The sequence below is a fragment of the Calliopsis andreniformis genome, chromosome 2, assembly GCF_051401765.1.
Source record: "Calliopsis andreniformis isolate RMS-2024a chromosome 2, iyCalAndr_principal, whole genome shotgun sequence".
NCBI classification, from domain to species: domain Eukaryota; kingdom Metazoa; phylum Arthropoda; class Insecta; order Hymenoptera; family Andrenidae; genus Calliopsis; species Calliopsis andreniformis.
Genome location: NC_135063.1, coordinates 6717483 through 6733349, shown reverse-complemented (window position 1 = coordinate 6733349; position 15867 = coordinate 6717483). Strand labels below are relative to the sequence as shown.

Sequence of the window (15867 nt, the reverse complement as noted above, 5' to 3'; positions counted from 1 at the left end):
CTGGCAGTCGTCTACCTGGCACCTTTTGCTCGGCTAGAATCGAGAATCTAACGGATCCGTGGCAATCAGTTCGAACAAAGACTGATGTTCTTCCTAGGAAGGATCCAAAGAAGCAAATTGTGGTGGCAGCGATGGGCATCGAAACGATTCTAGTTACACTAACTCTTTCACTATTAACGTATTATTATAGCGTATACAGTGCATGGAAACTCTCTAGCCCGTATCTGTTAACCATAGTCGCAGACACTTGTTGGTGTCTCGCGCAGTCTAAGTATCTACTACTGATCACAAAAACGCAGACACTTGAGGAAATGTTTGAAATGCTTCGACTTAAGACTAATTAATTTGATGGATGGAGTAGGTTACTTGTTGTTTTCTTTCCAAACATTTTTAGAATTTTATCATATCTTGAAACTCATTTTCTATCTCATAAGTATGAACAAGTATATACAACGTTACCTCTTTTTGAACTTTAATGTTAATTTATTAAAGACAGTCCTCCGAAGGTCTCTCATAACTGATCAATTATAATAAATATACTTAATTCCTTCTATTAGCTCTCATGCGACTCTTATCACACCGCCTGTAATATTTTAATCTCTGCATATTTTTAATAAAACACTAATTGCTATTTAATCTTCATACGATCTTTTATTAATGTTAGCCTTCTAACGTCTGGCGGGGTAATCGTTGCACCATGTAATTATCAAGTGGGACGATTGGTGGTAGAAGAAGCATGAAACGATCGTCTAATTTGATTTCACGACTAGTCGAAGAAAAATGATGTATATGACCCTTACGTAAAGCGATGTAGCCTCTACGCGTCCTCCACTTACATCTTGCGTACAATCTTAAACGTGACCATACGTCTTCGAACAACACCTGTCTTATACAAATCCAACAGGCGTGTCTTTTAAAATTAACTGAATCTCCTGAAAGTTAGCTCACTCTATGATTCGAGGTCTAGAAAGAGATACAGAAAATTCTCAAGATCGCCAAGAGGTCAACTATTATTCACTTGAATGCTACTTTAAGCTGTAAATGGAGGAGTAAATGCAGAAAATCGGAAGAAACGCTAACATCCTTTTATAACACACACTATAATTTTATAACAGATGGTCAAATATTCAGAAGTAGATTGCCATTTTACAATGACTGAAAATAATTCGTTTAAGCTAATTTATTAACAGATTCTATGTACATTTAACAATTTTATACACAAGCGTGTATAATTATTTAAACACTTACATGTTACTAGAAATTCCTCAAATACTTACAATTATTTCATTTATACTAATTGCTATCATATATTGCTCTCATCAGTATTTATAAGCCTTATATAATCGTCTGAGATGAGGTTTGTAGTCAAAACTATAGCACAGTCTTTTACTTAGTATGTTTTACATATTGCAATAATGGAGAACTGTCCAGATACTTATGCACGGTAGTGTGCAACACTCCAAAAACTCTACACACTGTAATTTTCCCACAGCTCCTCATAAACGCATTTCCAGAATCTCAGCAGAGTCAAGATTAGAATATCTCATTTAAGAATAACATCACGCGCTGATCGCTGAATTCGCAAAAAGAAAAAGAAAAAAAAAACAACGCGTCTCGACTCGAGAGATTCTGTAGCTAGAAAATTGACACCGTTCGAGTAGGACAGAATTTAGAATGCAAAAAGGAGGAAGAAACGTGGTCGTTTAGCACACGTGTGCCAGGAAGGGAACCGAATCGGCACAGTTTTTTGTCTGGACGGACGTTGACTCGCAGCGTCGCCGTTCCAACAATTATTTCAGGAAACTGCGATCGTTTCACGGTTGAAAAACCCCCTAAAACGATCGGAATAAGCACTGGGGATACGTAATCTCTAAGATGAACGAGGCTCGTCTTTAGCCATAACGTGAAATATCTGGAGTACTTCGCATTTGGCAATACGGCTTCACGGCGACGGCAGTTTCCGTCGAATAAAGGCACCGAACACCAGACCAAACGCTGTTTATTGTTTATTATGCTGGGAAAGACGGGGAAGGAGCCTGTAAATTCCTCCCATACCCCCTCCTCTCCTATTATAAATCCTATACTGTATTTATATTCGCACGCTGCACGCCTGCTCGGAATGCATACTGTTTCGCCTGCTTTAAGAAACTTTTAGTTCTTGCATATGCAACACTTTCCTTATATGCAATACTATTTCATACTACTATCCAAATTCCATGCTCGACTTTCCCTTAATTTCGAAAACATAACAATTTCAAAACTTGCGTAAAGTCTACAATATTTATCCTCATACAGCATATTCCACGCGAAATTCCCTAGAGTTATTCACCTCATTTTTTATTTATACTAACTTGTGAGACTCCTCGGGTTAAAAATGAAATTAGGCACTTCGTATTCTTACCCTCTCCTTTACTCTAATATTTGAACAGTATTGAAATTGTGTCTATCGAATATCTGAATCAGCGATGCCTTCAAATACTCGAACACGTAAGGATTCAACAGGGCGGCCCCCAAAGGCAGAGCTGAAACGCGCGAAAGGAGAGCCAGAACTTCGAGCACAAACAGGTATTGTCAACTTTAAATTAACTTCTGTTTACTCCGTTCCATTTAATTCTATTCATTTCGAGCGCCACCGTCACAACTTTAAATTAGAAATTCGAAACGCGCGATATCGCGCGGTCTCGCCTCCGGTCCAGCTCACAGATTCAGATAAAAGAATCCTGAGCACACGCTGATTCCACGGTGCAGAACGTCCGAACTTTTGGCTAGCTTCGAAAACGTTCGTTGACTCTCCTTTTTTACGAAGGCAAGTTCGCGTGCCCACGAGGGATGGATGAGGGAACTCGGTCGAGGGTAAAAAGGCAGTTCAGTGTGAACTGTGAACCGCGCAGAAGTTCGAGAAAATTGACCTGCAGAGTTGTGCATTACTGTGCAGTGCGAAAGAACCTTGAAAAGATACTCTGCGTGAACGCGTTTATATCGCTGTTTTAATCCGCTGATCTGTTATAAATATACAGGGTACTTAGCAGACTACTAGAGCTCCGAAAAAAAAGGAAGAATAAATTAGTCTTAATTAATATACATACACCTGAGACTAATCGTTCCAAGGATTACTAACGCTTTCATTTGCAACTTCATACTTGAATATTCTAATATGAATGTTTCTGCATTTATAGGAAATTTAAATAGGTAGAAAAGTGCAGGTATTGAAATAGAGTAAGTACACATCATAATATTTATTTAGAGCGTGAAACAACAAATCTTTATTTAGATTTCACTGTTTCAATAGTGCTCATAAAGTGACGACTATAGATAAACAACCACAGTATAATTATCGTAATAAATTCTTACCTCAGTAAATAATTAGGCAAAACAGAGAAAATTGTTAAGAAAAACTGCTCGAAGCATTTAATAAAATGAACAGTGTATACTTAAAAGCTGTCTTCAAAGTGAAAAGTAATTTCCCACTGTATTACTCTTTCATCTAATTTTTCTTAACAGTAAAACTTCACAAACATTACTTCCTCTTGAAACACCAGTAGCCTATGTAAGCCACCCCACATATTTACACACAAACGTTTGTCAATATTTTCACTTCAGACGTTTCCTGCGACCCATAAATACTCTTCAAAAACGTCCTAAAATCGATAAAATATTCCAAACGCTTCTTTCTCGGGGGTGTCGCTTGGATACAAATGAGCCTAGACAGCTTTCAATTTACGTGTGCAAGAATTACGTAAGGGTGGGGTATCGATAAAGTCAGCCATCGATAAAAAGGGTGCATTCAAACATCGCGTGGAAAGTGTTCTTCTTCGATAAAAATTCGTCGTTGCCGATAACGCGGCGTTTGGAACGCGTCGACGAAAACACGCAGAAAGTCACCAAACGAGAACAGAAATACTAAGAAGATCGATAATCGATGCATGTGTGACACCATTCACTGAGGGATTAGAGCGTCGTGTGTTTCCTCGGAAAGGAAACAATAATAGACATCAATGAGACAATAAGAAGCGAGCGTTTCGGTTGCACGCTTTGGATTACTAAGGTTCTGATCTCACTTGTTAAGGAAAAGCTGTCTCTCAGACGAGTTTTGTATGGAACTTCGTTAGAAAATGATTCATCTGAGGAAAACAGATCCGACATTTATGAATCCTAAAATTTTCTTTCTGTCAATTGTTGAGAGAATTTACTTTAAATGTAAGAAAGAGGATTTAATACTACTTGTTAAAGGTCTACAAGATCCATAGAGATTCAAGTTTTAAATTGCATAGAAATTATTTTTAGGTATAGTACTCTCAGAGAAAGAGTACCTATTAGAAATTTTGTTGTCTTTAGGAGAAGAAAGAATTGTTTTTAATTAAAATCGGGGTTCAATGATTTAAAAGCCAAAGAAAAATAGAAACAAGGCTCTACATAAATTTCGCCCTTTTTTAAAGACTTTCTCATATTGAATTTTCAAAACGAAATGATATAATTAGGTTCCTCTTGTATATAACAATTCTTTGCTTGAAAATCGTGATATACTCAGCATTGTCATCCTTTGTCCATCTCTGCTGAATGCGTACCGTTACGTGCACCCAATAATTTCAGTAACACAGCGTGTGCCTATTGACAGAAGCCAAATGACAGGGTCCAGCAATCGAAAATCATTGATTTAATGAGCGATTCACGTGACCGTGAAAAGACACCGCCTATTACAATCGTGTACTTGAAATTCATACATGCTATGCAAATCGTACGTTGCGTAAATGAAGGACTAATACGCCGAAATACGTCTCGCATTGTGAGATACTATCTCAACAAATGATAAATAACAATAAATAAGTTAACGCAATAGAGAAGTCTCAAACTAATTTCAATTGGATTAACCAAACGAAAATCAAATTTTTGTATTAGAAATTACTTCCCTATAAAAGTAAAAAGTAATTCTACTTTTACTGAATTATTTTTGAACTGAAAACAAAGTATAGACAGAGAAATCTCAAATGAAACTCACAAAAAAATCTCGTAAACAACTTTTTTCTAATTTCCGAAAGGACTCAAGTAACTTCTTTACTTTCCAAAATAGACTCAATATTTTTGGCTAAAAAGGTTCGCAAAGAACACTTCAATACCTTCCGACATAAATTTTTCAAAACCTTCTCATTCGAAAACCACCACACCCTAAACAACAACACAAAAGTATTATTTGCCCCGTCGATTACAATTCTCCCAAAATCTCGAAAACTTCGAAACATCCACCGAACCACAACTATCACTTAAATCCAGTTTCCAGAAAGTACCTTCCGAATATTTTCGCCGCCATTTTCGAATCGGTCAACCAAACCCAATTTTACATTTTTACGTTTTTATGCTAAAACGTGCTACAGAGAATCCTTTAATATTTAAAATTTCAACTCATCGCTCAGCGCTCCAACCGAGGACGCATAGTAGAAAAAGAAAGTTACCTGCGATTAAGCAGAACTCCACTGTGACGGCTAAACGAACGCTGAACGACAGATCCTGGTCATCCTGGCGAGGGATCCCCAAGAACGAAGAATATCTGTTCACAAAAACATCCTCCTCGTACAGAAGAGAGAAACGAGCACTATCCGTCGCGAGAACGGAGCCGTCGGAACGTCGAGGCTCCTGTTACGCCACCTCCAGCACACTATCGCGTATCACACTCGTTCCTTCACTATTCACTGTGCTGAGGCAAGTTCCACTTGAAAACACGAAACCAGCCGTGAACAATCACAAATATCCATGGACAGAGTCGATGGAACTTTGCACACGATATTCACTCCGCGAGGAACAAGCTGGGTTCACAACCACGATAACAGAAACATCTAGGCTCGACTCGATCGATCCTTAGCAATAACAGCGAGCGAAGCGGACCAAGCGACGCAAACAACGAATCGAGCTCTCCGTTCACAGCCTCTCTCGAAAGGAGGTGGCACGAACAAGTATCGCGAGAAGCTACATTTTCAGTGGATAACTCTTCCACATACGCGACGCGACGATTTTCATCCGACGTTCGGGTACTCCCGCGAGCAGCCGATCATCTCGCGAGCAGAAATCTGCCGAATATTAGTGACAGGCGACGAGGTTCGATACTCGATCTACGATCGAAGGACAGAGATCGAGGGACACTTTGAGACACTGGGGTGGACGAGAACGTAGTCGTCGGTTGCTCGAACGCTCGGATATATTCCCTTTAATGCGGGCGCCGGCCGGCTTAAAGCTGCCAGGCGAGCGAGCCAGACGTTTCTCTCGTATTCCAGGTAGAGAATTTCGGGAGCTTTCGAGGCCGACAGATTCGCAGGGGTTCGATCCTGTTACGCGTGGAACAGTCGATCGTGTCCACTTCTCGTGTCGTTGAATTTCGCAACCCTTCGATTCACGCGCTCGCGACTCCTTCGAGCGTTCACTGAGGGAGAGTTTTCACAGAGTGACGTGCACACGTGGTTATAGTGGACACGGTACGTTTGTAATAACCGCGTGTAACGTTACGACACAATCAACGGGCGGTGATCTTCGCTTCCGGTTAAAGATCCACCCGTAACGCGGCACATCTCGTGCAACATGCTCACCATCGAACGGTTCAATTGTGACTGCGGCTGGTGGGGTTCGACGCCGTCGCCCCCACTACGCGCGACCACTTCATTGGGCCACGCCTGGAAGGGCTGTGGGCGGGGCGCTGGCCACGCCCACGACGAAGCTCGAACCTCGATTTTTCGCCGCTCCGATATCAAGGGACAGGGATCGCGGTGCGAGTTGAACGCTTTCCCGCGCGTTTTAGGGGAGTTATGCAATGTGAATCATGTGACGAGCGTCAGCGAGTGGCGATTTTAGAGACGGAGTGATTTGTGGGGAAAGCTAATGATAAACAGAGTTTACTGTGATCGACGTGGAAGAGTCGGGAAGTTGCATAGGATAAGTGTCTTTAAATCTGGGCCTGAGAGCTAGACTAACCCAAGTTCATTTTTTTCAAAGTTAAGTTTGTTATAGGATCTTATTGCTTTCTGGCTATTTTATTAGAATAATAGGAATTTGGTTAAGGTACGTTATAAGTTGAGGAAATTTAATAGTAGAAACTACTTCAAATATAATGTTAAGCGATGGGTAATCGTTTATTGTTTCTTGGCTCTCCAGAAAATAACAAATGAGGGCTTGGGTCATGTTGGTTTTCAGGTATAGAAATAATGTTGGATAATACCTAATACTGGATATTAGCTAAGTCTTTAAGAAATGAAATGCAACAAAGCGGCCAAACTTAAAAGTGATAGCAAGGAATCTCCTCCTTACCTTTGCAGCTTAGTCGCTTTGTTGCGTTTCGTTTTTTAGTGATATAGCTAATGTACAGGATTAGGATATTACACTTACCCTATTGTTATTTTTGAGGGATTGGGTTTCAAAGTTTTGAACCTTGATTGAGATACTAGAATGTTAAAACGATTAGCTTTGTAAGATAAAAGCTAGAGTATATCTACTATCGATACAATGAATAATGTGCCTTATAATTCGGTTTCAAGTGAACGAATAAAGTGCTACGAATGCTGATAATTACGACAGTGGTTTAAGTAAAAAATTTAGAAAAGATGAATTTATAATTTACATCTAACGATAGTGAAGTGATAAATTCAACTCTCTTCAATTTTTGACTTAAGTCGCTCTCATAATTACCTAACTACTGTAATTAATTGAGCACAGATATTACTCAAGAGATGATGATTAGCTTTATTCCCGAAATATTGAATCATTGATACAGAACGTAAAGTTCGTTAAAATGGCTTCAGAAATACGTTAAACATTATTTCGTTATATTTGTTAAAATTAATATGTAAATAATTACGTTAAAGGCTACATCACTGATTCTCCCGATAGTCAGCATGCAAAATAATATTTAAACGAGTAAACGTGACGTGCAACGTAATTGTAGCACTAAATTCCAACGACTTGAAAATGGAAATGAATATTCGTTTCATGAAACGGGCAATCTTTTACGCTTATCAACGTTCGAACGTGAATCGAATAAACACCAATGATAAATTCTTTTCGCGATAAAATAGTGACGCGATCGATTTGCACGGGGACGCTGTTTTCGATGTTTGCTCCGATATTTTTATTGCACAGAATATATGGGAAAAACGTAAATGTAATGTTACGACAACACTTCCGAAAATCTTGGCAGATTTTAGAAATGGTTTTACAGTTTCACAAGAAATCAAATGAAATTTTTCTTCGCTGTTATGCTTTTTTAAAACCTAATGTAAAAAATGATCACTACATTTAAGCAGATTCATATTGCATATAAAAAAATAGACACATCTGTATTTAGAATTGCAAAAATAATTTGTTTGAAGGAAAATGGAGAATGTAATAATTTCTAATTTTTCTGAACATTGTAATAAGCATGGTTGGCAATAGTGAATAAATTTGTTGACGAAAGATAAATGGAATATCTAAACTTCAGACACGTGAAGGAAGCGGAACGAAGAATTAGAAAGTCTACTGCTTGTAAACATCTGTGCTGTAGACACAAGTAAACGTCGTCCTGAATGGAGACTGGAGACCCAACAAACAAAGGTAAGCGTTGTCACACGTGGCTCCAAGGACAGCGAATACTTTCTTTACCAAGGGTAAAACTACTTTATTTTAGTGAGTTGTTATTGACGACGAATATTTTAACCTTCTACACAATGTAAGAATATTCTAGTAGCCTTGTGAAAGTGTAAAACATTGCTGTACCATTTTCTCTAACGTTACTTTCGGCTATCTCAAATAATTTGGTGAAGACAAACATTTCTTCTATTCCAGTAAATATCTTGTTAGACACATTTTATTCGACTGATCACGAATAACGATTAATGTATCGAAGTTCTGATAACGTTTGATTGATGGAATGGAGAGAAAGATATGTGATAAGACATAATAGAGACTAAGATGAGTACCTATAGGTAAGTGTATCTATGGTGGTAAGTTTAATCTGTTTAACTATAGAAATAAATAAATATACTTGGCATCATAAATATGATTGATGCGTATAAATAGAATCAATTCAAATTTAAGATAATACAAAATATCTCGAGATAAAGTAGAGGAAATAGTTACATAGTACATATTTATAAAGTATTTCCATAAGAGACTTTTTAAGTAAAAATTTTGAATAATCATTGTCATCATACTGTCAACGACTTTGATATTTTGTAATTTGGAATATAAATAAAAATTCTATTCTGGTATTAATTTATATCAAAGCTGCAATTATTTTGTATTTTTTGTATAAAAACCAAGCAGTAAAGCAAACAAATACAGCAATTTTCGTGAATATACAGTACAAAATATTTATCGTAAAATAAACATCATAAAACATTTTATCCTCCCTTTATCGCAAGATTAATGGCATCGACATTTTTCCAAACAACGAATCATCAGAAATAAAACGTAGTCATTTAGTAAAATATTGTAAATATTGTATTACCTGGCTCATGTCGAAGACGTAGCCGACAGCCATAAGAATGTAGAAAATGTCGCCTGTTTCTCCAAGGGAATTGATGTTTCCTAAACAAAAAAAGGTAAGTTAACAATTAGATTTACAATAATATGAAATTTATTTAAATTCCTATTATTGATAACTGATAAAAAAATTCCACAGCTCAAATAGAATTTGATCTTAAAGGAAAAGAGTATCACAAGATCGAGTAAGCTTCACATATTATTGCAAAAAGCTTATATTTAACACAATAACACAAATTAACATCATCTGAACTAAACTGATCAACTCCATAAACCAAATAGCAATGAAACTTAACGAAGCAATAGATAACATAGGTATTTTAAACTTGAGCTTACTGTAAAAGAACAAAATGATAGAATACAGAGAATTATTTAGAAAATAATCAAGTTTGTTCCTTAGATGTTAAACTCTTGACCAAAAACTATAAATTCATCAAAGTGCTTTCGGAAATAGGTACCTACATTAAACGCTATTCAGCAGTCATACATAATTTCATTATTTCAGGCAGTAAATTCAATCATACCAATAATTCTTCCGATTTTTAAAGAATTAATCACGTGCTTAAACGCCAGAATAAAAAATTTGATAAACACTGGAGTTAATTAGTTTGCTTTCCGAAAGGCTCATATATCGAGACAGTAGCATCGTACGCATGGTTGAATAGATAATTAGCGATGCGTTATGTGGAAATATTTTCTATAGCATAGTTAATCGAGAAACCCTTAGCATGTTGATACTCTAGCAATTACTGACAACCAACACTCCAAACTTACGGCCTCTTCTTAAACCGTTTACGATAAATAGATCTTAATATATAAAAACTTCCAATCATCACTAATCTCCCGAAACATAAACTAAAATCCTAAAGACATCATTAAACTATGAAATATTGTTATTTTCCGGAAGATATATTTGAATAAATAAAAAGATGAAGTACGTCGAAAAAGTCGTGCGGCATTTACAACGTTAGCTGGCCCAGAAATATACCGCGGTCGTAAAATTAATCAAACAGTAAAGTGAACATGGTTGGGTCCCTAAGATAAGTGATGTGACAGGAATATTGGAAGATGAGGGCTTCAGCCTCTTACAAGACCACGATTAGTTGCTATTACTTGTTATTACACATCCATTTATAATTAGGCGGTACTTTCGCTCGATGCCACAATTTATGTACCACGCTATATTTCAGGGCAAACTGTAACCCCGTCTCGTACCCTTCAGATTAAGGCTCATCTGGTCTCAACATTACATACTGATGACCAGCCAGAACGGTGATCCGATTAGTCGCGGGTGCGCGAGCGTCATCGTCAGCATGGCGCTTCTTCGTGAGCCCCCGTGGCGCCGCAGCTGCCTCAACTTCCGCCTCAACTGCCTCTGCCTCGCGACCAACCCGAACCCCCTCCCGCGTTGATGCACCAAAGAAGCGAGTGGTACCGTTTTACGCGGTTTTTGCCGACAGTGACGCGGTACCACCCGGTACAGCTTGGTTCTGGATGCCGCTCCGCCTACCGACACCATCGCAGTCCAACCAGCATCGCGTGCGCATGCGTCGCCAACAAGAGGCTATATAACGTGTGTTCGAATTACCCTCCGCCATCTTTCCACCAGCCGGAATCAGTGGTACGACTCAACGTGGCTCTTCTCCCTCCCTCCTTCCCTCTCCTTTTTTCTCGCACGTTCACTTGCCAGCGCGCGCGTTTCCCCTTTCCCTCCCTTCCAATTCTTTCGGCCTAACCCTCTCCCCTTAACGTTGCGTTCCCTACGGAGCAGACACGGTCGTACCACGGGAAACGCGGTGCTACCAGAGGAGCTACCAAAATGGCGGCCTGCCACCAGCTGCCGCCTATCCAGATACGAAACAGAGTTTTACGTTGGAACGATCGTTCGTTGGTTTATTCAGGTTATAACGTGGGCGCGCGCTCGATCTGGCGACGATTCATTCGCGAGGCATACGCGGGAAATGGACGACTACTGCTGCGGTCAGTTATGCGGAATTGTATAGTTGGAACTGTAAACCCTTGCTGTGGTGTTACCTGAGGCGGTATTTTGAGTTAGGAGGGAGATGTTCGATTTATGAAAGCTCGTGAAATATTTTTTGCTTAATTTCCAGAGTTACCAGAGCAGTCAAAGTGACTGAGACGATTACTTTTTATGCATATTCTGATAGCACCTACATATTCATACAGCAAGAGATGTATTAAAAAGTCTTAAAGACATCCTGTGAAGTCCTTAAAATGTCCAACAGACGTCTTTGAAACGTCTAAAGTTACATACCAAATAAAGGCTGCAAACAGGCTGGGTGCGTTTTCTGATAAACGATGTTCTAACTAATATATCTGTACTTATCTTGCTCATACAACAAATAGTTCGAACATAATTGTCAGAACATCAGTTCGTCAGAAAACACATCCAGTGTAGCCGCAGCCTTAAAGATGTAAATTATATAATGTAATGTCCAAATGTATAAAATATTCAGACAAAGAATAGACATTTTTAAGACGAGATGTCGTGTGCTATCTGCGCACTTACTACACATTCATACATAAAATTGTAACGATAGATAATAATTGACCTTGAAAGATTCTGCAACAATAAACTACAGAATCCCCTGCACCACTAACGTCAACAGTACAGCACAAAGTGCATAAACTTACTTAATTTACGTTTTGTCGGGTTAGTACGCGTTAATATATTCTACGATAAAGATTGCGAACGTTACCGTACGATCCACTCGACAAGATGGCCTGCCGGCGTTTCTTCGCATCAAAGCCTTCCCCATTCGCATAAGGTGTAGAATGTGCACTGAGTTTTTACACGAAAACATAAAGTACTGAAGCACTAACGATATGGAAATGAAAACTGAGTTAACTGAACAAAAAATCAAGCGTTTGCTCGGCGGAAATGTAAATAAAACTCGAGAAACGATCTTGACGTCTGAACGGACGCGAAAAAATTGTTAAAAAACGATCGTGCATGCGCAGTAGCGATCACGTGACTATGTGCATGCGCAGTAGCAATCACATGACTATGTGCATGCGCGGTAGCAACCACATGACTATGTGCATGCGCGGTAGCAATCGTGTGGTACATTTTAAATACGTGTAAACTTTTGCAATAAATAATGTCTTTTTCACCTAGGAAAATTCAAATTATCTTGAAATCTATAGTAAATAACATTCGTAAAATTAAGTTCGTTTATTCGATATATTCTATTGAATATAAGTTTCCTCTGATATTTTCTCTAATAAATGAAATGGAGAAATTGTTTAAATGTCCGTTGCAAGTCATGATGACTCAGACTATATAATTTTAGTCATTAAATGGTTAATATTGCTTTTTCTAATTGAGATCAATGTTCATATCGAAGAGGTTAACCTCTTAAAGAATACTAGTACATGTGTGTATTTATAGTCTTTTTACATTGATGCATACTTACAAAAAATACAATGAAAACTCCTGGTGATAAATATACCCTAGGAAATTCCCTAGTTTCTGTTGTCTTTGATTTATTTTAATATATCTTAAATTTTAAATAAATACCTTTATAAAGTAAAATACAATTATTCTATTTGGCCTTAAAAAATATTCCTCCTTCAAGAGGTTAACTAACAAAGAGATCATAGAAAAATATCATAGACAGATAATTAGAATATGTAAAGTAATATAATGTACATAAACAATACAACAAGGAATAATTATTCCTACAAAATGCATTAATCGTATACATGGCTAAAAATATCAAAAAAGTAACTGCCGAAACCCGGGATTGAACCGGGGACCTTTAGATCTTCAGTCTAACGCTCTCCCAACTGAGCTATTTCGGCTACTGGCAACTTCCTTCCGGTTGTTCGTAATTCATCGATTTCAAAGTTTCATACGTAAAGGCAAATTATAGCAAAATTTTTGTACTGATAATAAACTATTTTGAGATTAATTATAATGAATATTTAATATTTTTATAAGCATATGTATAAAGTTACAAGTACATTATTAGAGTATTGCCACAAATTATTTATACAGAAACGAAACTTCTATTGATTTTTTGGAAATATATACATACCTATCTTAATTTTTGATGGGCTAGTAGCAAAACAATGGAAAGTGCGGCAATATTTAAAGCGTATTATTAAAACAAACAATAGTTTTTGTTTAGTACTTTGTGCCACTTGACGTTGTTTACTGAAGATTATATGTAAGCTATTTATCAAATGTAAGTATATAGTTTGATAACTTATTTTACTTGTTACTGATTATCTACTATTAAATGCATACTACTGATATCATGATGTTCTGAGGCTATATTCACGGTGGTACAATTAGAAATGCATGCTCATTAGAAATTATAAATTGTGACTTGTGACCTTAGAATTTAGAGCCTCGTAAAATTGCGCTTGTGTAGAAGTTTTATATCAATGTGACACTACTTGAATTAACAGTTATTATCTTATTGCTCTGGAATGGTTATGGTCGATAGAACGTTGATGCAGCAGTGTATTCTGTATAAAATAAATAAATTGTCTTAATTGAAATATTAATACAGTATTAAATAATACTTCAAGTGTTCTAAATCATAGGTAAGCTATTATTAAAATTACTAATCTTTTTCGTCTCATTTATTTTCCATGTGTTCATTCGTGTTAGATAAAATGATTGAATTCATGTAATATTATATTTTTTCTAGCAGAAATGAAAAATAATGTGGAAAAATAATGTTTAATTTAATATCAATTGGAAATTATTATGTATATAAATAATTTCTTAATCACAAGTACATATCTTCTACTACTGCTACATGTTAAATTCAAATAACTTTGTTACAGAAAAAAAACCAATATGCAACGTGCTATGCTAAAATGGAATAGTGTGCCCACCCAAGTGATTACACAAGGTCGTTGGGTAGAAGAAGGTCTTTCAGAATATGGTAAAAAAGATGTAGTAGTTGTTATTCCAGGTAATCCTGGTATTCCAGATTTTTATGAGGGATTTATAAGTACTCTCAAGTCAAGACTTCCTAGTGAAATTCCCATTTGGGTAGTTGGACATGCAGGACATGTACAACCACCAAGTAATTTATCAGTTACCATGCCAAAAGATTCAACTTGGAATGTAAATTATAGTTTGACGGCGCAACTGCAACATAAGGTACTATCTTTTTTATTAACCATTAGCTCTTGTTCTTAAAGTATTTTACATATTTATTATAATTTATGTACAGATAGAATTTATAAAAAAGTATGTGCCAGAAGATGCAAGATTACATCTTATTGGCCATTCGATAGGAGCTTGGTTAGTCCTGAACATGTTAAAAGATGACTCAATTTCTAAAAGAGTAGCAAAATGCTATTTATTGTTTCCAACCATAGAACATATGGCTGCAAGTCCTAATGGATGGTTCTATACTACAATTGTAAGTGTGTCTTATACTATTTAACATTCTATACGAATATGCTTTGAGTAAAATATAATGTTCTTTTCTTCTAGATATCACGCATTGCCTTTTTCTTGATTTTTCTTTCTTGGATACTTTCACTTTTCCCTTCATTTTTACAGTTGTTCATAGTCAGTATTTTTGCACCTCTACATGGCGTTCCCTTAAAATCGAACAAAGCATTGCTTCAACTTCTAAATCCTCATGCCTTAAAAAAAATAATTAAAATGGCAGATGAAGAAATGATAATTGTAAAAGAACGAGATGACGAGATACTCTCAAAACATGCTGATAAATTATGGTTTTATTATGGCAACTGTGATGGCTGGACTCCAGTTAAATATTATAAAAATATGAAATCTAAACATCCCCATATAAATGCAGAACTCTGTAAGAATGGTTATCATCATACCTTTGTTTTGCAGTATGATAAGGAAATGGGCCATCTTGTAGGGGATATAATTAACGAAAGTTTATCATAATGCTATGTAACTAGTAAATTTTATATTTAATTCTTTTTTAAGAGTATTCTGTTGATGGTTTTTAATTCTTTTAATGCTGATACTAACACATTAACAATAGATTTTGCAATGTTTGATGCAATATTTGAACAATAACACAATGCAATTACACTTATTACTAAATTCTGGGCATTGTTTACTCTAGGTATGAAATACTTTACAAATGTAAACAGTACTTGTATTTCAATGTACATGAAACTACATGTATTAGAGTATTGAGTTACATTTTTTAAATAAAAGTTTGTGGTGAATACTTTGGTTTTGTAATAAATTAATATAGACAAAGCACAATTTCTAAATAACTAAAATATGCTGAAGTGAATTGTTGAATAATTTCAAATTAAGCGCCAAAACTGAAGCACAGTGCTCGGCTATTTTCGGTAATGATCGAGTGACGCAAACGACGACAGTGACATCTT

The 15867-nt window shown here is 36.7% G+C and overlaps 2 protein-coding genes and 1 non-coding gene across 5 annotated transcripts in view; 1 reads left to right on the top strand and 2 right to left on the bottom strand.

Annotated features, from left to right (window-relative positions):
• Window positions 1–5521, bottom strand: part of Wge (BAH domain and coiled-coil containing protein winged eye) — a 193840-nt gene extending 188319 nt beyond the window's left edge. The window contains exon 1 of the mRNA XM_076392062.1: window positions 5448–5521. The gene's annotated coding sequence lies outside the window, so the exon portion shown is untranslated. The remainder of the gene's footprint in view (window positions 1–5447) is intronic.
• Window positions 5522–13250: 7729 nt separating this feature from the next.
• Trnaf-gaa (transfer RNA phenylalanine (anticodon GAA)) lies at window positions 13251–13323 on the bottom strand. Its single transcript has one exon. It is a non-coding gene; the product is annotated as a tRNA-Phe (tRNA).
• Window positions 13324–13572: 249 nt separating this feature from the next.
• Window positions 13573–15694, top strand: Sturkopf (lipid droplet associated hydrolase sturkopf). 3 transcript variants are annotated; one of them, XM_076389957.1, is made up of 4 exons: window positions 13573–13709; window positions 14320–14641; window positions 14715–14906; window positions 14981–15694. In XM_076389957.1, the coding sequence occupies exons 2-4, from the start codon at window positions 14333–14335 to the stop codon at window positions 15407–15409; spliced, it is 930 nt and encodes a 309-aa protein (XP_076246072.1). In that variant the 5' UTR covers window positions 13573–13709; window positions 14320–14332; the 3' UTR covers window positions 15410–15694. The 3 variants fall into 3 exon arrangements, with proteins under 3 accessions (XP_076246072.1, XP_076246081.1, XP_076246063.1); XM_076389966.1 differs by lacking the exon at window positions 13573–13709 and adding an exon at window positions 13824–14073 and having other exon boundaries at window positions 15050–15694; XM_076389948.1 differs by lacking the exon at window positions 13573–13709 and adding an exon at window positions 13824–14073.
• Window positions 15695–15867: the final 173 nt, after the last annotated feature.

What these genes read in the sequence shown, in the direction of transcription:
- Sturkopf (XM_076389957.1), top strand. Translation starts at nt 14,333, where the DNA reads ATGCAACGTGCTATGCTAAAATGGAATAGTGTGCCCACCCAAGTGATT. An exon ending in CGGCGCAACTGCAACATAAG is followed by an intron (nt 14,642 to 14,714) that starts GTACTATCTTTT and finishes ATTTATGTACAG; the next exon opens with ATAGAATTTATAAAAAAGTA. An exon ending in GATGGTTCTATACTACAATT is followed by an intron (nt 14,907 to 14,980) that starts GTAAGTGTGTCT and finishes CTTTTCTTCTAG; the next exon opens with ATATCACGCATTGCCTTTTT.